We start from the raw sequence: 23,522 nt of genomic DNA, 5'->3' as shown, positions 1-23,522 counted from the left end.
AGCAGCAGAGAAAGACTCAGGGACTTCAGATCGAGGCGAGAGGGAGTCGGTGCGATCGGTCCCCCTCCCCCATCTGAGTGCATCGCTGTTTTTGCCGAGCCCGTGGGCATCCCAGAGAACCCCTCCCCGGAGCGCGCCGGACTCCAGGGGCTGAAGCCTCCGGGGGCGCGGGGCCCTCGCAGGTCGCGGGCGCCCCAGGGGCGGGGCAGCCCGTGGCCCTGCCGCAGCCGCCGGCGCCGGGCGATCTCCAAGCGGCGATCTCCAAGCGCTGCCCGGCTCGGCTGCGGGCCAGGAGAGGAGGGTCCGGCCCTGCCTGGCCTCCGCGCCATGCCGCGGGCGGTGTGAGCCGCCGCGGGCTCCGAAGCCCGCAGGTGCCGGCGGGCGCGCCAGGCCTGGCTGGGAAGGGGGGCGCTGCACTCGCCATGCTGCGGGGGCCTCGGGCCCTGGCTCCGGCAGCCGGGCCACCCCCAAAGGGGCTGCCCGCGATGAGCCCCACGGAGCTGTGGTCGCCGGGCCTCAGCAGCCCCCACCTCTGCCCGGCCACCACCACCTACTACACTCAGCTGTATCCACAGACTGTGCCTCCCGCTGCGGCGCCCGGCACCTGCCTCGACGCCACCCCCCACGGACCGGAGGGTCAAGCTGTGCGATGCGTGCCGGCTGGCCGGCTGCCGGTAATGCTGGGGACCCCTACTCACCCACACCCACCGCTTCCCTTTCTGCTTTTACGGGTGTGGGAAACGCGGGAGGGGCGCCTGGGACCTAGTCTAAGTGAGGCAGATCGAGTCTGGGGAGGCAGAGGGCTGCTTTCAGCTTCCAGAACAACCCATTGCCCCAATATCTAAGGAGAAGAGCCTTTCCTTTTCAGACTTGGGATAAAATGAGCTCATCCACTGGAGTGGAATAGAAAGAACACTGGATCAGGAGTGTGGAGACCCAACCCACGACCCCCAGTGCACCCTGTGACCTTGGGGAAATCTATGGAATCAGTTTGCTGTCATTCATTCATTCTTTCATTCATTGTTTGGTTCAGAAACCAGTACTTGGCACCTGCTATTGTCCAAGCACGGAGCTGAGCCCAGGGATACCGTGGGGGCTTTAAAACAGGAGGAGGTCTCTCAGATCCAGCTGGCCTGAGACTCTCAATTTACCATCCAGCCAACTCTTTCCCAATTATCTGCACTAGGTACCACCCCCACCCCCCACCCCCAGTCCGTCTTCTGTCCCAGACAGCCAGTAGCAGGTGCAAGGTTGGGGCAGCCTTCTGAAGGTCCTTTGCAGATGGAGTGTTCCTTTCTCAAACCCCCAGGCCTGTTGCCAGGGAGGGCCCAAAGTGGGGTGGCACCAGGCACAGGGTGTGTTTCGTGGGAGTGGAATTCCTGGAGCCCATGAAAAATGAAACAACTATAGGGTGGGGATGGAGTGGGGAGAGCCCTGGGGAGTGGGGGTGGCAGTTGGGGAGCCTGGTTTCTCATCCTGATTGCCACTAATTCACTGTCTGTCCTTGAACAAGTTTTAGCCCCAGTCTGAGCTTCATTTTCCTTGTCTTGAAAATCTGTGTGGGGGGGCGGGTACCTGTGGGACTAATTCACCTCAGTTCTCTCCCAGCTCAAGGTCCAGGGTTTTGGAAGCAGGATCAGGGAAGGAAGATGGTGGTGTTGTAGGTTGCTTTGTTGTGAGACGTGAATCAAGTTCAAGTACAGAAACTGATAACCCCCTCTGCCCCAGTGCCTCTGATCTAGAGGCACTGATCAGACCTGTGTCATTCAGCAGCTTCGGCTCCCAGGCTGCAGGCAGAGCCCCCACTTCCTGCTTCTGGAATACTGCTTTGCTCATGATCAAGGCTTTAAACTTTCAGAGCCCCTTCCTGTACATTCTTTCCAATTAGGAGGAAGGAGGCAGGAGTGCTTTTCCTATTTTTACAAGTCAAGCACTCAAAGATAACCAGGAGTTTTGCATCTATCTCTTGATGACTATTTTACGATCTAAAACAGTTTTGTACCTTAAGAAGTAGATGGTGTTAGCAGCTCCATGTTGCAGGGGGAGACTGAGGCTCGGAAAAGGGATGTAACCTGTCTGAGTTATATAGGGAGATACATTCTCTTCTCTGCTTGACTCTCTCCAGTACCGCCTGGTTTAGGAGCTGGGTGCCCCCAGGGGGCTCAGTGGTGGGCCCAGTCTCTCCTCTGGCCAGCTGCTTTCAGGCGACCCGGCAGAGTTTTAGTAACAGCTGTGGTTTTAAACCGCTTGCCTCCCAGAGGAGCCGAGTGCATCTGTCTGTACCTCCCTCCCGGAGGGGCTCAGTGATCACAGCAAGAATGGCTCTTTTACTGAATGCCTCTCATGTGCCAGGCACTGCTTGGCACTCTTCACATTCATTATCTTGGTCAAGATGCCTGGGATGAGGCATCTCACAGATGAGGAAACTAAGCCGAGTTGTGAAGTCACTTGTTCAGGTCCTAAGCCAAGACGTGGGAGCATCTATTTGCCTCAGGTCACCCTAAGGGCCTCCAGGGCCCAGAGCCCCCTCTACTGTCATTCCCCGGCTGCCTGGTGTCCCGAAGCCTTGTGGGCAGGCCTCGGCCCCCTGTTTACTCACTTTCACAGGGTGTGACCAGGAGCAGCTCCAACCCCAACCCTGGGTGTGGCCACTTGCTTTGTGGCCAGGCTGCAAAGTGCAGGGTGAGGCAGGATTTGGTGGGGAGCTGCTGTTTAAAGGGACCTTAGGCAGTGCTCAGGGATGGCAACCAAGATCAGTGGCAGAAAGGAGGCGGGCACCTGGGTCTCCTCGCTCCCTGGCTAGAGCTCTTTCCACCACCTGTGGGGTGATCCGGCTCCAGTCAGGCCCATGGCCTCACCCTGCCGGAGCCTGGGAAAAGGGTGGGATCCTGCAGGCTTCTTTGCTTTTCATTTGTCTGTATTTTCCAAATTTCCTCTGAGAATCAGCAAAGAAAACAAGCATTTTAGTGAGCACCCCTACGAGGTGGGTCAGATGAGGAAATGTAGGCATAGGGAGGCCAGGGGGGATCTGGAAGCGAAGCTCTCAGCTCCTCAACAACGGCTCCTACCCGCACCCTCTAACTTAGGACTTGGGACTCAGGAGAGACGCGCCTTCACTCCCCGTGTGATTTGGGGCAAGTCACCTCCCCTCCTCTGAGCCTGGGTTACCTCACCTGTTGGAGGTGGTGTCTGGCATCACTGGCCCTCTCGCCTCTAGGACTGCCCGAGCAAGGAACTTCGTTCTTCTCCTGTGGGGTTGCCAGTGTGGACTGGAATCTTAATCAGGCCTTTAGGTTAAGTCAGAGGGGCTGCCTAACAGGTTCAGGTTGGAGCCCAGCTGGCCTTTGCTCTGAGGCACATCCCCGATGCTTTTGGGCTCACCTCTGAGCCCTCCCCTCGCTGGTGCCCCTGGTTAGCGATCACAGCTCCGTGGCATGAGCAAGCCCTTTGCTGCCCTCTCACGGGATCTCCGATGACGGGGGATGAGCAGGCATCCCCGCTCTGCTGGTGGGGCTCAGGAGGTCCACCCAGATGGGGACCCGGGTGGCTCTGGCTCCAAAGCCTGTGCTCAGCCTCGCCTCGGTCCTCATCCTCCTCGGCTTGTCCTCTGCCGCTTCTGCTTTCCGGGCTCAGGCGCATCCGTGCTGACTTGTCTCTGGGCAGTGGTGTCAGCGAGACGTACTCATAGTTTGCTGCTTACAGACCCTGAGAGTGCAGGATAAGGGTGAAGGGGAGGAAGAAAAGGGAGGGGACTGGTGTGTGCGTGTGTGAAGTAGTGATGGGGGCGGTGTGTGTGTGTGTGTGTGTGTGAAGTAGTGATGGGGGCAGGTGAACACAACCAGGTGAAAGGGAGGAAGAAAAGGAAGGGGACCAGTGTGTGAGTGTGTGTGTGTGAAGTAGTGATGGGGGCGGTGTGTGTGTGTATGTGTGTGTGTGTGAAGTAGTGATGGGGGTAGGTGAACACAGCCAGGTCTTGACTTGAATTTCAGCGGGTTCTTGGGCAATGTGTATGGGATGGAGCTGAGCCGTCTGGCCCATGGCTTTGGAGTCAGACAGACCTGGGTTCAAACTCTGGCTGTCCTCTCTGTGTGGCCTTGGGCACATGGCTTACCCTCTCTGAGTCTCTGCTTCTCCTTCTGGAAGAGAGAGTGCCATGAGTTAGAGCTGGTGAGCATGCGATAGGCCCCGCACAGGTACTCCGTTCAAGGCCCTCCCCTCCTCGCTCTGCAGGTCGTGTGGCTCTTCTGGTGTGTTCTGTGAACTCAGCAGAGGCTGGTTTTCTTTGGGTGGGGATGGGGAGACCGGGCGCCGTCTCTGTCTCAGGTAGAGCTCAGCCTGACTTCCCTTCCTCTCCTTGCCCTGGACTCACAAGGTCTCCATTTCTTCAGCTGTAAAGTGGGGATTCGCGGTATGGAAAAGATTCAGTGAGGTGATGAATGCTGGGACTTGGTCTAAGGCAGATAGAAGGTCTCAGTGAATGAGTAGGACTTTTTCTATAGACAAGATGGGACTAGAGCAGGTCACTGTCCCTAGAATCTAGCATCTCCCCAGCTGGGAGGTTAGAAAAGGAATATTCCAGAGAGACTTCAACAAGAGAATCGAATAAGCAGAGAGGTGTGGCGTTTGGATCATGTCCAGGTCTGGGTGGCGGTGGAGGAGAGGAGAATCTTATTCAGGCTCCTCAAACCAAGGAACGGGGCTCCTCAGATCAGTCCAGGAAGACTTCCTGGAGGAGGCATGAGAAGGGGGGTGGAGGCATGAGACGGGGGAAGGGAGCTGACAGCCGCAAGAGCCATCATCACCTCCCACCTGTCAGCCCAGCTGTGATCAGCAGCGGTTAGAAGTCTCAGCCCTGTTGAGCATGACCTCACCACCAAAGGTTAAAATAGGCCTCTCTGTCTTAGCTACGGTAGGGGTGTCTAGGTGACTGGGGGCAAGGGAGAGGAAGGAAACGGGTTCAGCGACCCCCAGAATAGTTTGTCAAAGAAGAAGCTGAGATTAGCCTGAACCCCTGCTGAGTGCTGAGCACTTTACAAAGATTATCTATCTCCTTGAAGCTTTAGGACAGCCCTCATGTTACAGAGGAGGAAACAGGGGCTCCTAAATGTGGAGTGTTTCCCGAGTCACACAACGAGCCTGTGAAGGAGTGGGGAGACCCAAGCCCGTATCTCTGACCTGTGGCCCAGTGCCCCAGTGCCCCAACCCTGCCTCTGCCCAGCCCTCGCAAGGAGAGAGGCCCCTTCCGGGCCAGCACCGCTTCTGGGCGTAATTGAGGCCGGGCGGCAGTCGGGTGGAGAGGAGCAGATGGGTCTGTGGTTTGATTTCCCCAGCAGGTGTTTCCCAAGCTTGGCGGGAACAGGGAGGGGGGAGCAGGGGGGACCTCAGCTGCTTGTCCTTAAGACACAGGGGAAGGATTCATTGTCTGCCCCTCTCAGCAAAGAAAGAATGGCAAATAGAGTCTATTCAGGAGGCTCCCGGGAGCCCTTGAGCTGGAGCCCAAACATGGGGGTGGGGGGATGTTTGCACTTCTTCCCCATGTAGGCACCTCCCTGGGGTGTGGCACGGAGCCAGGAAGTCCCCTGAGCCTGGGCGGATGCCCAGCCCCACCCTGATAAAGGGCCAGCTGTGAGGCTGTGATGGGCATTCGGTCTGGCTGGGCCAGCTGCTTCTGCAAGGGGGGAGGGGGGCTCTCCGCAGCCTGATGTGGTGTAGGCCCCACCCATTCCGTCCTCCCTGTGTCATCCCGGGACGGGGTGGAGAGACGGATGCAGAAGTGACCTTGGGGCTTCTTATTAAGGAACCTTGCATTAAAACCCAGACTGGCTTTGGTAGCCTCAAGAGCCTGGGCCTCAGAAGATGGGAGTGTGGTGGGCCCCTCAGCAATAGGACTTCCTTCCCCTGAAAGCTTACTTTTCAAGTCACTGATATTTCCTTACCAGGTACAGTGATTTTTTTTCACCCAGGACTGGTGGTAAACTGAGGCAGGAGGTGGCTGCTGGCGGCCTCAGGGCTTTGGCCCCAGGTCGGGGAAAGGCTAAAGCAGGAATGCTTCTCAAACTCTGCCTTTCTCTCCTCTTTTTCCCCAAGGCCAAAAGGAAGCTGGACCTGGAGGGGATCGGGAGGCCCACGGTCCCTGAATTCCGGACTCCCAAGGGGAAGTGCATTAGAGTGGATGGCCTCCCCAGCCCCAAAAGTAAGATACCCACGCCAATGGGGTATTATCTCAAGGCAGGCTCAGGAGACGAGGTTGGAGTCGGGAGGGTCAGAGGGCAGCAGGGCCGGCCAAGTCACTAGGACTGATATTCGTAGCAGACTTTCTGGTTTACAAAACAGTGTCCTATAGCTTCTCACTGGATCTTGCCAGGCAGGTTGATTATTCCCCTCTTACTGATGAGGCAGCTGGAGACCTGGAGCTTCAGTGACTTGCCCAAGGTCATACTGCTAGTCAGTGGCGTCAGGGCCAGAAGCCAGCTCCCGCCTCTTGATATTTTCAGTCCGTATTCTGCTTTGAGGGCTTCCCAAGGGTGTCTCAGCAGTAAAGAATCCACCTGCAATACAGGAGGCCTGGGTTCAATCCCTGGGTCGGGAAGATCCCCTGGAGGAGGGCATGGCGACCCACTCCAGTATTCTTGCCTGGAGAATCCCATGGACTGAGGAACCTGGCGGGCTACGGTCCATAGGGTTGTAAAGAGTGAGACACGACTGAGTGACTGAGCACCATCCTGGTTTGAGGGGGAGTTTAAGCAATGGTGTTAACACTAATCTGGGGGAACTGAGACCTAATAAGAAAAGGTATGTGACTGGGTTGGAAGATGAAGGGTCTGGAACCTACAGGTCTGGGCAGGACTCTGACATGAGTGGTCACTCCTTAGCCGTATCATCTGTAAAACAAGGCACAGCGAGATCAGGAATAGCAAGAAAGTTTCCTCTCAGTTGACTAGTAGAGTCTTCCCAGAGCTCTTCATTGAAGGATCCCAATCAGTTAGTAATGTCTGTCTTGGATGCAAAAATCGACAAAGTTGTCTGTGTGCCAAATACTTGCTATCTATATCTTAAGGGGTTCTAAAGTCCCCTTCTAGAGGAATCTGAGACTCTCTAAAACTCATTTCCCAGAACTAGTTTAGCCACTAACTTGCTATATGACTTGCAAGTCACTAGATTGCAAAAGTCTTCTTGTGGTTTAAGATGCTGCAGCTGAGGTGTGGTCTTGTGACATCGACCTCATTAAGAAAGGGACCTTTTTCATGAACCTGCTGCATGTGACGTAACAGGACTGATTCCTCTCAGATAATCACTGGATGACACATAGAAAGAAAAGGCAAGTCTACACTTATACAGTGCTGGATGTCAATTATATCTCAACAAAACTGAAAGAAAATAAAAAGCAAGTCTATAAACATGTTCTTGTCATTTCCTTCCTACCCTAATTCCAAATTCCTGACATAACTAGTAGGATTGGGTAGTGGTTAGGAAGGGAGACTTCTGGAGCCAGACTGCCTGGATTTAAGTGCCAACTTGGCCACTTTCTGGTTGAGGGAGTTGAGCAAATTAGTCTGCCTGTGCCTCAGTATTCTCATCTGTGAAATGGGGATGCTTCCATACCAAACCTATAGGGTGTTGTAAGGATTAAATCTGTTGTATATGGGAAGTGCCTAGAACAGTGACCTACACACAGTAAGCATTTGTTGTTGGTGTTGGTGGTGGTATGGCTGCCCTGAGCTTTGGTGGAAAGGTGTGAACCAAGAGTTAGAATATTTGGTTTCCAGCCCTGATAACGCCTCCACAATTGTGAAACCTGAAGCAAGTCACTTTGCCTCTCTAGTTTGAACAATGTTTGAACACTGCTGGTGATTGGCCACCCTTCCAGTACTCTGTAAACTGGGAAGTGGGTGCTCATGTGAAGGGTGGGACTTAGTGGCTTCAGGTCAATGGAGGAAGGTCCCCAGGGGCCCCTCTCTGAGCAGTGACTGAGCCCCTTTCCTCCTCAGCCCCCAAGTCCCCCGGGGAGAAGACTCGCTATGACACATCGCTGGGGCTGCTCACCAAGAAATTCATTTACCTCCTGAGTGAGTCTGAGGATGGGGTTCTGGACCTGAACTGGGCTGCTGAGGTGCTGGACGTGCAGAAGCGGCGCATCTACGACATCACCAATGTGCTGGAGGGCATCCAGCTCATCCGCAAGAAGGCTAAGAACAACATCCAGTGGGTGTGAGTGCCTGGGCCTGGGGCGGGTGGCACCAATGAGTGCAGGTGCAGTGGGCGGGGCCAGGGGTGCTGTGGGAGGCGGCCTGAGAGCAACATCCAATGGGCACACACGCTGGCTGGGGAAATCGGAAGCAGCATCCAATGGGCACACAGACTGGCTGGGGAAATCGGAGGCAACATCCAATGAGCTTACACGCTGGGGGTGGAGCCAATGTATTTAAGAGGGGGATGGAAGCGCAAGTGTATACGCTAGAATAAAATGAGGAGAGCGTGGCAGGGGCAGAGAGCGATATCCAGCATGTGTGGAAGCTAAGAGCACCCCAGATCTTTTTTTTTTTAATTAATTAATTTATTTTTATTAGTTGGAGACTAATTACTTTACAATATTGTAGTGGTTTTTGCCATACATCGACATGAATCAGCCATGGATGTACATGTATTCCCCATCCCGATCCCCCCTCCCACCTCCCTCTCCACCGGATCCCTCTGGGTCTTCCCAGTGCACCAGCCCCGAGCACTTGTCTCAGGCATCCAACCTGGGCTGGTGATCTGTTTCACCCTTGATAATATACATGTTTCGATGCTGTTCTCTCAAAACATCCCACCCCAGATCTTTTTGAGCCAGGGGTCCCAATATTGCCTTCTTCTAACTTAGGACAGTCCTCTGGGATGCTGAGCAGTAGTAACCTAGACTCCTTTCAGCTGAGATAAGGACTCCATCCCTCACTTCTTCAAGGTCTTCTGGAACAGACCTGTAACCCCTGGCATGAGCTCTTAAGAGAACGCAGGCAGAGGAGTGAGGAGTGAGGTCACTGCAGCTCCCTGCCATTTGGAGGAGCCTGCGGCATGGGGTGGGTAACGTTGAAAGCCTCCACCCCCCCAAAAGTGGAGTCAGGCCCTGACTTGTTTCTTTTCCCTAGCCCAACCCCCAAAACTCAAGTTTCAATCCCAGGCAGTTCCCCGGGAGCTAGGCAGGACCACTGATCTTTACAAGCCAGGGGGCACCTTCACATTCCCTGTGAAGAGCCTCTTCCTGGAGTTTCGCCTGCCCCGCCTGTGCAGCTTGGCACCGCAGCCCTGGGGTGGGGGGCCTTGGGTGAAGACTGAGGCTGACACCGTTGGGTGGGGCGGCTGTTCTGTCCCCAGAGGCAGGGGGCTGTTTGAAGACCCCACGCGGCCTGGGAAGCAGCAGCAGCTGGGGCAGGAGCTGAAGGAGCTGACGAACATGGAGCAGGCCCTGGACCAGCTCATCCACAGCTGCTCTCTGAACTTCAAGCACCTAACGGAGGACAAGGCCAACAAGAGATATCCTCCTTGGTTGGGAAGAAGGGGTCTGGGGGCAGGGGGCCTGTGGCATGCTCGTGACCACCCAGAGCTGATGCAGAACCTCTCTGGAGGGGCTGATCCACCCCAGGGGTCTGGCGTTATCACTGAAGAAAGACTTCCTTGATGGCTTTTCCTCTTGGGTCTATTGAAGTTACTTGCTCATGATAAAAAAAAAAGACAAGTATGTTTCCATAAATCTGGAAAATGGAGAAAACATAATATATGGAGAAAAATAAATACAGTGTGTACCTGCTGTACACAGCATTTTAATATATCCTACTTTTCTCCACTTGGCTTTCCTCGTGGCTCAGACGGTAAAGCGCCTGTCTGCAGTGCAGGAGACCCGGGTTCGATCCCTGGGTCAGGAAGATCCCCTGGAGAAGGCAATGGCAACCCACTCCAGTACTCTTGCCTAGAAAAATCCCATGGACGGAGGAGCCTAGTAGGTTACAGCCCATGGGGTCGCAAAGAGTTGGACATGACTGAGCGACTTCACTTTCACTTTTTTCCCTCCACTTAGTATATTACCATAGGTGATTTTTATGTTGTTATACATCCTTCCTAATTATTTGGGTTGATTCACCTAAAATTGGTATTGGACCATTTTTTAAGCTATAAAAAACAGCAGTTTCATATGGTTTAACCTCATATTTTAAATGGTTTGAGAATGTCCTACTGAGCCCACTGTGGTTTGTTGACAAGGCCTAGAACAGGCATTGAGATCAGTTATAGATTTCTGCATCTGTAAAGCAACATTGTGATGAATATCTTTATAGATAGAACCTTTTCCTGAGTTTTTTTACTTATTTCCCTGGGTTAGATTCCTAGGATTGACTCAACGAGGTCAAAGAGCATAAATTTTGCAATGGCTTTACATAGACTTTCCCCAAATGGTTTGACCATCTAATTGGCATTTAGATCTGACCTTATATTTTTGGAAGGATGGGAGGCATTGTGAGAAATATAAAGAAATAAGACAGAGCTTATAATCTAGCTTAACAGTTGAAGCCTTTATGTAAAAAGCTGATATAAGGCTGCTGCTGCTGCTAAGTTGCTCAGTCTTGTCCGACTCTGTGTGACCCCATAGACGGCAGCCCACCAGGCTCCCCAGTCCCTGGGATTCTCCAGGCAAGAACACTGGAGTGGGGTGCCATTTCCTTCTTCAATGCATGAAAGTGAAAAGTCAAAGTGAAATCTCTCAGTCGTGTCCAACTCTTAGCGACCCCATGGACTACAGCCCACCAGGCTCCTCCGTCTGTGGGATTTTCCAGGCAAGAATACTGGAGTGGGCTGCCATTGCCTTCTCCATGACATAAGGCAGCATTATTTATTTTTTTTGGTCACACCACGTGGCAAGTGGGATCTTAGTTCCCTGACCAGGGATCGAACCCACAGCCTCTGCATTTGAAGTGCAGTCTTAACCACTGGACTGCCAGGAAAATCCCTGAGGCAGATTTAAAAAAAAATGATTTATGCCCGTATTTCTCAAGGGGTTCAATGTAGCTCATGATATTAAAAGCACAGGTTATAGGTAGGGGATGGTTAGAGGCTTTGAGAGGTGGGTTCAGATCCCTGCTGAGCAGGCTGGGAATTTGAATTTCGACGCAACAGTCGCTTCTCTTGACTCCCCTGCTGCTACACTGGCCTACGTGACGTACCAGGACATCCGTGCCGTGGGCAACTTTAAGGAGCAGACGGTGATTGCGGTCAAGGCCCCTCCGCAGACGAGACTGGAGGTGCCTGACAGGAGTGAGGTGAGAGGGGAGGCGTCTGGTGGAGGGCAGGGCCAGGGACATTCCAGGCAGCCCTGTGGGTTCTGTCCCCGGCACTGCCCAGGCCCAAGCCTCGCAGGTCCATGCTGGTGGCCTTGGCAAGGCTGATGGTCTCCGAGCTGGGGCAGAAGAGGCAGAAGCTGGCAAGGGCATCAGGTACCGGCCTGAGAAAGCTATCTGTTCCCGGTTTCTCTCCGCCTCCCGCCAGCCCTGCGTTCCTGTGCACACACGCACGTGCATCCACACACGGCGCTGTCGGTACTCACAACAATCCTTCCCTGTTAACCGTGCTCTCCTAGGTTAAAGACCACATTCTTTACACACCTTATCAGACCGTCTGAGCTCTGACCCCTCCAACCTCCTCTCTGCGCTGCTTCTGTCCTGGCTTCACTCCTGCCACCCTGACCTGCCTGCGGCCCCCACACCACGCTGAGCTCAACCCCAGTATAAGAGCTTCTGACGTGCTGTTCCCTCCAGCCGAAATGCTCTTCCCTCTCTCGGCCTCATTATTTCTATTTGGGTCTTAGTTGCAGCACATGGGCTCTCTGGTTGCGGCGCCGACCCCAGAGCATGTGGGCTTGGTAGTTGCAGCACGTGAGCTCTTAGTTCCCCAACCAGGTTCCTTGAACCCTCGTTCCCTGCACTGCAAAGCAGATTCTTAACCACTGGACCCCCAGGGAAGTCCCTCTCTGCCTGGTTTACGACTGTTCATCCTACAGGTTGAAACATGAACGTCACCTCCTCAGGAAGCCTTCCTTGATTACTCCCCAGCTGCATAACCACCTGTCCTTCTCCGTCACATTTAAGCTCCGTTGGCCAGGATGTATCGACGATTACATAATTACGTGCCGCTTTCTCTATTAGAGGGTAACCTCCACAGAACCATGTTCCACCTGTGTTGTACTCCCAACCCAGAGTCTAGTAAGGGCTCGGGACGTTATCTGTTTAGCAGAAAAGCATTAAGATAAATAAGGGCCCTGCCCTCGCTTTGAAGAATCTCAGGACTTGGTGGGAAAAAGAGCCAGCAGTGATGCTGTCTTGCTTTGAGGGCCTGGAGGAAGGAGAGTTGGAGGAAGGGCCCACAGATGATGACAGGTAAACTGAATCCTAAAGAATGAATAGGGTCTTTGCCAGGAGAAGTAGGGCCAGGCAGAGGGGCTGCCTGGGCATAGGCGCAGACACCCGAATACCGTCGGGAGCAGCACCTCTGTTATCGGCTGTGGCTTAGGTTGGTTGAAGCAAGGGCGGGAAAGCCAAATATCAGTCTCTCGGTTACAGACAGCCACGTCCAGCCCGCTTCAGTGAGGGGCACCCCAGGGGAACCAAGTGACGGGTCCGGGGAAGATTTTGGGGATTGCAGGCAAGGATGGATTCAGGCACTCAAACTGGGACTTCAAGTTGGCCTCACGCCCTCCATCTCTCTCTCTCTCTCTGCCATACTCTGGGCCAGCTCCCCCTTGCAGTAGCAAAGACAGCTTTTATGATACCAGCTCAGGCCTGAGAGTAGGGGAGGAGTGGTTTCTCAAAGGAAAAATCAGAGCTTTCTCCCTAAAAGAAGGGGTGGGGGAGGTTTTGGGCCCAGACAGCTGTCTGCCACAGGCCACACGGGGCAGGCCCAGCGCCCAGCTCAGGGGCTGCGAGCTCGCATGGACGTTGAGAGCCTCGTGCACCCGTCCACACACGCTGAGCCATGAGTAAGTGCCCTGGTGCCCAGACCCACGACCTGGCTTCTCTCCCTTCCCAGGAGAACCTGCAGATATATCTGAAGAGCACACAGGGGCCCATCGAGGTCTACCTCTGCCCGGAAGAGGTGCAGGAGCCCCGCAGTCCTGCCGAGGAGCCCCTCCCCTCCACTTCCGCCCTCAGCCCCGGCCCCGACTCCACCCAGCCCAGCAGCAACAGCGAGCCTGGGGTCCCGGAACCCGCGGCATCCTCAGGTGAGACCTTCTGTCCAGAGGGACAGGAGATGGGCAGGGGCACCGGCCCTCGAGCCTTCCTCTTCCGTATCAGCATTTGCGGGATACCTACCTTCTACCCAGCAACAGGGAGACAGTCCTTCCCCCCCACGTGTGTGCAATGCACGTTACACTTTATAAAGCACCATACATTCTTTGTCTCAATGGGAAGACTGATGCTGCTCTGGGCAGAGGACGGCCTGTGTTCGAAGCCCAGCTCTTCTACTTACCAGCTGTTTGATCTTGGATAAGTTTCTTAACCTTTCTTTGTCTTAATCTCCTCATCTGTAACTTGGGCATAGTAATTAATAGGATCTACTTCACAGATTGTGAAAATTAATGAGTTAATAAATATAAGGAAGGCGGGGACTTTCCTGGTGATCCAATGGTTAAGACATCACGCTTCCAATGCATGGGACACAGGTTTGAATCCTGGTTGGGGGGACTTGAGATCCTGCATATTGCAAAGTGCGGCCAAAAAATACGTATATAGGTAAAGCATTTAGAACAATGCCTGGCGATAACTGGCCATATTATTTATTAAGAGCAATAATAATTACCTATTGTTATCATTATGGTGGTCTCTGCCATTAGTCCTGCTACTTCTGTAACAACTAATAGCAAAGCTCCTTGACACTCAGTCAGCCCTTAGTAAGTGGAAACTGTAGGTTTTCCGAGGAAGGCTCAACAATGGACTCAGTTGCTGTGGAACACAGAATTAGTTGCTGTGATATGTGTGATCTTCCTGGACCAGGGATTGAACTCACATCTCCTACATTGGCAGGTGCATTCTTAAGCACTGGACCACCAGGGAAGTTCTTAACACTTTCTTAGGAGATGATAACAAAGGTTTTTTGAACCACAGCTATGTCTCAAGGACATCCATTATCACATAACTCCTCACATCAATTCTTGGGGTGGTTTTTATTGTCCCAGTTTAGAGATAAATAAACTGAAAGAGAGCTGATGTGACCTGCTCAAGGCCTCCCAGCTGGAAGGCAGTGGAACTGTATCTTGAACCTTGGTCTCCACACTCATAGCCCAGGAATCTCTCCACCAGGCACAGAACAAATCAAGGAAGGACGGTGGCTGGGAGGTGGGTGGTACAGCTATAAGCTGCCTACGCCTGGCAAGAGGTAGAATGAGGCTGTTGCTAAGAAGTAAGGAAGTGGGAGAGTCCCTGAGGCTTCCTGGGAGACTTCCCAGAGTTGGGTAGGAGTAGAAATGGGAGCCTCTGCAAGGCCTGTCCCTCCGAATGGTTTTTGCCCTTTTTGTTTTCTTAGCAGCAGAATTCCCCTAAATAGAACCCTGGTGTTTAAACAAATGCACAGCTAGAACTGGTCTGGTGGAAAAGGCTTTTTTTTTTTTCTTTTGGTGGCCGTGTGGCTTGTGAGATCTTAGTTCCCCGACCAGGGATTGAACCCAGGCCATGACAGGGAACGTGCCGAGTCCTAACCACTTGTCTGCCAGGGAATTCCCTGGAAGAGGCTTTTTGTGTGTGTGGTGGATGGGAGCAGGTATCTACAGAACACAGATTGGATTCCATTTCTTTAACTCAAGGGTTAACAAAACTATTGCCTGCAGACCAAATCTGACCTGTTTTTATATGACCCATAAGCTGAGAATGGTTTTCATAGTTTTAAAGAGTTGAGGGTTCGGGGTAGGGCAAGCGATGTGTGTATGGCAGAGACCATACATGTCCTGCAAAGCCTAAAATATTATCTGGCCCCTTTACAGAAGTTCGTTGACCCCTGTTTTAACTCAACGCTTCATCTTATACAGAGCCCAGAGAGGGCAAGTGACTTTCCTGCGGTCACACAGCAAGATAGCAACAGGGCTTAGACAAGAGCCCAGACTGCCGGTTCTTCTCTAGTGATCTCTCCTGGGTCCTGGCCTGGTCCGGGGCCCAAGGCTCTCCCTGCATCCGCCATCTGTCCCCCTGGGCACCTCCCAGTGCCTATCTCCCGGTCCAGACCTGTGCCCCACCCTGTTTTCCCTCCTGCGATGCTCTGCTTTTTCACTGCCTTGTCAACATGCGCATGGCCCTCCAGAGTCAGAGCCTGCAGCTCTGAGACCTTGGGCAGAGGTGGTGGACCTGAATGCAGAAACCAGGGCGAGGTTTTTACCTCACTCATACAAGAGCCTGAGGCCTCAAAGGACTAGAGGTTTGCAGAAGAGCCGATGGAGGGGCCAGCTCTGCGCCAGGGCCCGTGCCCTTGCCGCCCCTTCCACCCTTGTCACATGACCTCTTAATGATGTCCCTGCTGAGAAGAGAGGTTTTCCAGAAGGTATTATACACACACACAGACGTGCACATGCTCCACATTCTGGCTTGAAGCAGGGTCATCCTGAGGCCCAAGGGCCAGGTCCAAAGAGGAAGTCACTGCTGTCTTGGGACCCAGGTTCCCATCCTGGGAAGGGATGGTTTCCCAGTTCTGGAACCACCAGGGGAATCACGAACACTTTGGGCGCTTGTTTCCTTCATCTGTAACGGGACGGTTGGAACCTGGGTCATTGAACATCCCTCCAGGCTGTGATATTCTGACTTAAACCTACACGTGGCTGAGGGTGCCCCAGCTGAAGTTGGGAGGCTTGGGTTCGAGTCTGCACTTCCCCTTCTATGACGGGGTGACGGTGGGGGAGCTGTTTTAACCCCTCTGAGCCTCTGTTCCCACATTTCTAAAACAGAGATGCTAAAACTCCCTCGTGATGTTTGCATGCGTTTCAGGCGAGGATACAGTGTGATTGTGACTTTTTAAAAGTTTATGTGAACTGAACACCTACTGTGTGTGCATTTGGAGATGTTTAAGTGGATACGAGCCATTCAGGGTACAGGGGAGGCACAGATGTTACAAAGAGCAGGTCTCTTCTGGATGTAATCAACAGCGAGAGAGAGAGAAAAAGGGAGAGAGAGAGAGGAAATGAACAGATGGATGGATGGGTGGGTGGATGGATGAGAGGAGCCTGACCTGGGGTCGAACCTCTCACATGTGACAGCTCAGTTACTGCTTCCACAACTCGGGGAGGTGGGTCCTTATTTTTCTGGGTGGGAAAACCGAGGCGCTGGGTCCTGTTGCCGGTGAAAGGGGCTAGCGTCTGAGCACCCAGTGTTTTTCCTCACTCCCAAGCCAGGCCTCTTAACACCTGCAGGCCTCTGCAGTGTGCTAAACAAACTTTCCTTTTTTTTTCATGCAAATACTACATTTGATTGGCTTCTTTGAGCTTCAGTTTCCTCATCTGTAAATAGACATCATAACAATGCCTCCCTTGGGGCTGCTTGAGTGTCTGAGGAGGTGCAACAGACCTCTCCTTGAGAGGAGAGCTGGGTCTGGTAAGCCCTTGGTGGTTGTTTTGTCACTAAGTCATGTGCAACCCTTTGCGACCTCGTGGACTGTAGCCCGCCAGGCTCCTCTGTCCATGGAATTCTCTAGGCAAGAATACTGGAGAGGATTGCCATTTCCTCCCCCTGGGTGTCTTCCTGACCCAGGGATTGAACCTGCATCTCCTGCATTGGCAGATGGATTCTTTACCACTGAGCCACCTGGGAAGCAAGCCCTCGGTAAACGGGATCTATTTTTATTTTCAGAAGGGCAGCCTACAGACCAGCTGTTCTTTAGCTTCACTTATCATTTAAGCCTCAACAACCAGAGGCAGGTATCATCATTCCCATCTTCAATCAGTTCAGTTCAGTCGCTCAGTCGTGTCTGACTCTTTGCGACCCCATGAACCGCAGCACTCCAGGCCTCCATGTCCATCACCAACTCCCAGAGTCCACCCAAACCCATGTCCATGAATCGATGATGCCATCCAGCCGTCTCATCCTCCGTCGTCCCCTTATCTTCCTGCCCCCAATCTTTCCCAGCATCAGGGAAATTCCCATTTTAGGGGTGAGGAAACGGAGGCCTGTGAACGCTGTCATCTGCCCACACAATTATACAGCTTGCTTGAGGTTTGTGTGTGTGTGTGTGTTGTTTGTTTGTTGTAATTCTAGGGATTTTTCATTAATTTTATTTTATTTTCCTTCCATCCATTTAAAAAAACTATTTATCTGGCTGTATCAGGCCCTAGTTGAGACATGCAGGATCTTCATTGCATCATACAATGATCTTTCATTGCAGCATGCAGGCTGTGTGCGGGCTCAATTGCCCCACAGCATGTGGGGTCTTTGTTCCCCAACCAGGGATCAAACCTGCATCCCCTGCCTTGCAAGGCAGATTCTTAACCCCTGGGCCACCCAGGAAGTCACCCAGCTCGGAGGTTGATCAGGCAATCTGGCACACCAGCATGGTTGTATTTTCAAAACAATGCTTGGTTGGTAAGGACCAATTCAGGTGGTGAGATTCTGGGTGTCAGGGTATGCCTGTGTAGGGAATCGCCTCCTTACATCTCAGTGGAAGTGAGCTGGGTGTGCTGAAGAGGAGGTGATGGCCGGTGTGTCTGGAGAGGTGGGCGTGAGCTGTGGGAGGTAGGCGGGAGAGAGAACAGAAAGGGAGGCAGGGACCAGATCGTACAGAGCCTACTCAGTCCTGGTGGGAACTTGGATTTTATTCTGTCTTTTTTTTTTTAAATAAAAAACTTTTTGGTGGCCCCACACAGCTTGTGGGATCTTAGTTCCCTGACCAGGGGCTGAACCCAGACCCCTTGCTTTGGAAGTACAGAGTGTCAACCACTGGACAACCAGGGAAGTCTCTCTAAGCCATTTTTAAGTCAGAGCACAGACTGAGGGCCAAGAGTTGAAGCAAGAAGACTGGTGAGGCGGCTCTGGCAGAGTCCTGAGTGAGAGAGGAGGGGATGAGCCCCAGACCCCAGCAGCAGAACTGAAGAGCCAGTGGGCAGCTTGGAGGGTTGACTTGGTTGTGGAGGTGACCAGACTTGCTACTGGGTTAGATTCGGGGGAAATGGCAGGATTTCAGATGATTCTTAGGCCTTTTTGCCTAAGCCCAACTAAGTGGCTGAAAGTGAAAGTCACTCAGTTGTGTCTGACTCTTTGCGACCCCATGGACTATACAGTTCTCAGAATTCTTCAGGCCAGAATACTGGAGTGGGTAGCCTTTCCCTTCTCTGGGGGATCTTCCCAACCCAGGGATCAAACCCAGGTCTCCCGAGTGACAGGTAGATTTTTTACCAGCTGAACCACCAGGGAAGCCCAAGAATACTGGAGTGGGTAGCCTATCCCTTCTCCAGCAGATCTTCCCGCCCCAGGAATCGAATTGGGGTCTCCCGCATTGCAGGCAGATTCTTTACCAACTGAGCTATCAGGGAAGTCCAACTAAGTGGATGGGAGTTTATTGAATATGATGCGGGAAGACTCAGGTTTGGGGAGTTGGACTATAAAGAAAGCTGAGTGCCGAAGAACTGATGCTTTTGAACTGCGGTGTTGGAGAAGACTCTTGAGAGTCCCTTGGACTGCACGGAGATCCAACCAGTCCATCCTAAAGGAGATCAGTCCTGAATATTCATTGAAAGGACTGATGCTGAAGCTGAAACTCCGATACTTTGGCCACCTGATGTGAAGAACTGACTCACAGGAAAAGACCCTGATGCTGGGAAAGATAGAAGGCAGGAGGAGAAGGGGGCGACAGGGGATAAGATGGTTGGATGGCAATACTGACTCAATGGACATGAGTTTGAGTAAACTCCGGGAGTTGGTGATGGACAGGGAGGCCTGGCGTGCTGCAGTCCATGGTGTTGCAAAGAGTCAGACACGACTGAGCGACTGAACTGAACTAAACCGGGAGTGTGGTTTGACATGCTGAGTTCTGATGTCGCGTAGACCTCAAGTAGAGATGAAGCAGGAGCCCAGAGCCTGGCAGTGGGGGCCAGGCTGGAGGTGTCCACCTGGGAGCAGTAGGTCTGGAGACAGATATAAAGCCATGGGCTGGCTGAGATCACCTGGGCAGGAGTGAAACCAAAGGAGAGAAGAATCAAAGGATGGGGCCTCTGGGCTTCAGGGTTTAGAAGTTGGGAAGAGGAAAGGAGATCAAGGAGAAGCAGCCAAAGAGGTAGGAAGAAAAGCAGGAGAATCTAGTACCTCTGAAGCCAAGGGAAAAACATGTTTCCAGAAGGTTGTGAACGACTGCATGTGATTCTGCTGGAAGGTCAAATAGGATGAGGTCAGGGAACCGACCATTGGATTTAGCAACACAGAGAGCACTGGTTCAGTGGCGTGGTGGGGACAGACCCCAGATTGGAGTGGGCTGAAGCATGAACAGTGGTGGGGAAGTAGGGAGTGAACATGGGAAACTTTTTTTTTTGGCCATGCCAGGTCTTAGTCATGGCATGCGAGATCTTTAGTTGCGACATGTTAACTGTTGCGGCATGTAAGATCTAGTTTCCTGACCGGGGGTTGAACCCCAGCGCCCCGCACCCGGAGCACAGAGTCTTAGCCACTGGACCACCAGGGATGTCCTATGGGTAACTCTTGAGAAACCTCACTGCAAAAGGGAGCAGTATAATGGGCTGGTAATCAGGGAGAGTCATGAGGTCAGGGGAGGAATGCTCTTTAAAGAAAGAGTGATTAAAGGATGTCTGTGCGTCGACAGGAAAGACCTAAGAGAGTGAGAAGCATTGATGATGCAGGAAGAAAGAGAACAGTGAATGACTTCAGGGGTGGGGGCCTTGATGGTGAAAGTGGGGAGGGTTGGGAGCAGAAGCTGGGGGTGCGTGCAGGGACAGGAGAGGGGAGAGAGTGCGGTGAAGGAGCGGGGCGCTGCTGGAGCTGGGGTGGGAAAGGGAGGTGTCCTGTGCCGTCGGGCGAGGGCCAGGATGGGAGACACGTGCAGGGTGCACAGCTACCTAGGGTACTAGAGGCGGTTCTTGTTCCCAGAGGTCTGACCGGCGGAGGCTTTGGCGGGGCACTGGACCGGGCATAACCCTGTCTGTCTGTCTGTCTGTCTGCAGAGCCGGCACTGACGTCCCCGCAGGTCCCGCCGCCGCCCCCGCCGCCCCTCATCCCCCTGGAGGCCACGGAGAACATGCTGGAGCTGCCGCACCCGCTGCTGCAGCAGACCGAGGACCAGTTCCTGTCCCCGACGCCGCCCTGCAGTTCCCCTCTGATCAGCTTCTCCCCGCCCTTAGACCAGGATGACTACCTGTGGGGCCTGGATGGCGGGGAGGGCATCAGCGACCTCTTCGACACCTACGACCTCGGGGACCTGCTGATCAACTGAATCGGCGCTGCCTGCACCCCCCACTCGCCCCGGGCAGCCCGGCCCGTTTCTACCTCCTCACAGGACGTGAGACATGAGGTGCTGCCCTCAGAGTGGAAGGGTCCCCCCGCCCCTCCTTTCCCACCCACCTGCCAGTCGACGCTGTCCCGGGGGAGGTGGAGGATACGGGGTGGGCGCCCAGCAGGGTGAGGCCCTGTCCGGCCTCGTGGAAGCCGGGCCTGGGAAGGCCTGGTCGGTCTCCTGATCTCTGGCCTCTCGCCTGAAGGGCTCTAGAGGAGGGGCCTGGGTCCAAGGAGAGGCCCAGCGACTGCCTTTTTGAGGGGCCACTCGGTCCCTCAGTTTACCGAGAAGCACTTAATGCCTTTGTATTTATTGCGGGTTGAGTTTTGTTTGTCTGCCCTCCCTGAGTTTTAGCAGGGAGGGGGTTCTAGTTTCTAGTAAGACTGCTCCTCAGACATGCCCAGCGCCGTCTGCTGCCAAGGGCAGGCTGGGGGCTTCCAGGGGCCCAGGCCAAATCCCCAACTGCCCCCAACACGGCGGGCTGGGCCCGAGGGCCCGTCCAGTCTTCTGGATCGTCAGTTGCACTTCGGCCTCCTCACCCAGAGAGAGGGAGCCGCTGGATTCCCGTCCTCTGTCCCAGAGCTGGGGTTCCTGGTGGGGGGAGGTCAGCCCTGAAGAGCTCCTGGGGAAACAGGGGCAGGAACACAGAATCGGGAAATGTTGCTATAGGCACCTTTGCCCTGTGGTTGCCTCACTGGGACAGGGGGCTGTTTAACACTGAAGACATGGGAGGCAAAGGCAGCCTTACTGTAGACAAGGGTGAGATGAAAGGAAGAAACTGCCAGAAAGTACCTCTTGCGGTAGCTGCTGGTATGGGCCTCCCCATTCCCGGAAGCATTTTGTTTTTTTGCCGCATTCGTTGAAGGGGGTGATTAAGGACCTCCCCTTGCCCCCAGCTCTCACACAGACCCCCTAGAGACAGAAGTGACCATGGCTTGATGGCACGTTGGCTTCTTTTGTCACAGGATGTTGAAAAGGTGACAGGGAAGGGTCTTCATTGCAGACCAGACATTGGCAGCTAACAAATGGGGAGATGTGCTCAGATTACCTCTTCAGGCTTGGGGTCCTATTGATAAGCTGGTCTTTTGACCTCCTCCCCATCCCCCAGAGGCGGGACCATCCCACGTTGTCCATATAGCCCAACTGGGTAGCGAGGAATCAGCTCTCCTTCCCCACCCAACTCGAGGTGGGGGTGCTCTGGGTGAAGCCAGGCTGTGCCTTCTGGAGAGAGGCGGTCCGGGGTGGTGCTGGCCTGAGAGCCTCTACCCACCCACCCTCGGGCAGCTAGGTTTCCTCAGGGGCTCAGCAGGGCAGCACTTTTTTTGTTTTTTAAGTTTGTAGCATTAAGTTGGTTTCAAATATGAAGTTGGCTCCGTGGGGTTGCTCCCGAGCTGACCTACTGGCATCTGAAGTTTGGAAGGTGGGCTTCCTTGCGGGTGGGGTCCGATGTGAGCTAACGCCCAGCGGGGGATAGTCAGGCCTTGTCATTGACCCAACTTCCTGGTCCTCAAGTCAGCACCCTCTCAGGAATGGTCTCAGCTACCCCAGTCTATAAACAGGGCCAATTGTTTGCCTTTTACAGAGGTGCGTGTCGTCTCCCCTCTCCAGATACTCACAGGGGTCTCAGCAAAAGTCAGTTTGGAAGCCCAACATGCCCAGGGCCAAGGGACTCCCCTGGGGCCCTTGGGTGGAGGGAAGGGGGTGCTTCCTGGGACCTGGTTTGGGGTGTGTGGGACTGGAGATGGCATGACTGTTGTGAGGTGGTTTAGCCATGTGCCATCTCGGAGGATGGAGACCTTTGATTTCCATGCCTGGGGCGCGGGCTGGAGCTTTCTCCTGGAATTAAATCAGAGGAAAAAGGAGAAGAGGCTGGCAGGACCCACCAGGAATGAATCTAATGGTGAAGTCCAGCCAGAATTTAAGCTCATTCCCCAAAAGTCCAGCCACAGGGCCGGACAGAGGGGCTGCCCCTTGGGCCCATGGCCTGTATCCAGAGCAGCTGTCCCCGCCCCCTCCCATCCCAACCCCTCCACACCCAGCCTGGCCCAGGGCCTGGACCACCCGGGTCAATCCTCAGGTTCCAGGCAGGAAACAAGTTCGTGCCTCTTTCTTGCCAGTGACGCCTGAAACCTCCCAAGTTCCATCAAGTGCTTTAAAAAGCATTTTGAGTGGAATTCCCTTTAGGGGCCCAATAAACTTTAAAACCAGGGTAGAAGAAAAGCCAGTTTCTTTCTGAGGTACTTTATTTCTGCCAGGAAATTTCCCAGTCCCTCTGGCAGCCCCCCCCCCATCACTTATGTTCCCAGGGGCACCTAAGGCGCAGGGGCTGCCGGGAGCCCGTAGCATTAAGTCTGGTAGAGTTGTTGGGAGATTCGAGGACATTTCTTAAAACCAGCGTAGCCTCCCTTCTCCACGGCCACACTGAGGTCTGAGCAGTGCGGCCTCAGGGAAGAGGAGGAAGGTGCAGCACGTTAGAGCTGGCTGTCCTGGGATTTTGACTTCATTTCTCCTTTCCGGGTGTTTGGTCTCAGTTCTGTGCCGTGTTTAGTTTTTAGTGAAAGAGTTTGGGTGTTCCTGTGTCCGAGCATTGTGTGGCTTAACGCATTTGAAGTGAAAGCCTTTTGGGGTTGTTTGCAAGCAGCTTTCTGGTTCTCGTCACTGCGTCCTGAAGTCCCCACCTCATCCTTGGGGCCCTCGATGAGCAGAAACCCGGTCAGCAGGCTGCTGGCTCCTGGGTGGGGCCTTGGACGTGACACCAGTGTCCAGAGGGAACCTGGTCCCTGCGCTGGGATTCCATGCGGGTCACTTACCTCCAGCCTGGTTTCCGGTCCTGCCTTGGCGAGCACCATGTGAAACCTCGTGTTGTGATGATTGGGCATTAAACGACAAACCTGGGCCCTTGTGTCTGTCGTGCTTTCTGTGGGTCATGACCAGGCCTGGGGCTGGGCCCCCCAGGTCGGGGGTGGGTCCAGCCCCCCAAAACAGCCTCCCTTTTCTCCACTGGCTTATTACCATGGCTGAAATGTCACCAATAA

At 53.8% G+C, this 23,522-nt stretch overlaps 1 protein-coding gene across 1 annotated transcript; it reads left to right on the top strand.

The window, feature by feature from the left end:
• Window positions 1-18: 18 nt before the first annotated feature.
• On the top strand, window positions 19-23,376 carry E2F2 (E2F transcription factor 2). Its single transcript, XM_065927524.1, has 7 exons — window positions 19-674; window positions 6,088-6,193; window positions 7,989-8,208; window positions 9,352-9,511; window positions 11,172-11,285; window positions 13,048-13,240; window positions 20,159-23,376. The coding sequence occupies exons 1-7, from the start codon at window positions 423-425 to the stop codon at window positions 20,425-20,427; spliced, it is 1,314 nt and encodes a 437-aa protein (XP_065783596.1). The 5' UTR covers window positions 19-422; the 3' UTR covers window positions 20,428-23,376.
• The last annotated feature ends 146 nt before the right edge of the window (window positions 23,377-23,522 follow it).

This window comes from Muntiacus reevesi, chromosome 3, assembly GCF_963930625.1.
Source record: "Muntiacus reevesi chromosome 3, mMunRee1.1, whole genome shotgun sequence".
NCBI lineage: Eukaryota > Metazoa > Chordata > Mammalia > Artiodactyla > Cervidae > Muntiacus > Muntiacus reevesi.
Note: the sequence above shows the minus strand (reverse complement) of the source record. Positions and strands in the feature narration are given on the sequence as shown.

Coding starts and splice junctions, on each gene's coding strand:
- E2F2 (XM_065927524.1), top strand. CDS start 423: ATGCTGCGGGGGCCTCGGGCCCTGGCTCCGGCAGCCGGGCCACCCCCA. Junction 6,194..7,988: donor TGGCCTCCCCAGCCCCAAAA/GTAAGATACCCA, acceptor TTTCCTCCTCAG/CCCCCAAGTCCCCCGGGGAG. Junction 11,286..13,047: donor AGGTGCCTGACAGGAGTGAG/GTGAGAGGGGAG, acceptor CTCCCTTCCCAG/GAGAACCTGCAGATATATCT.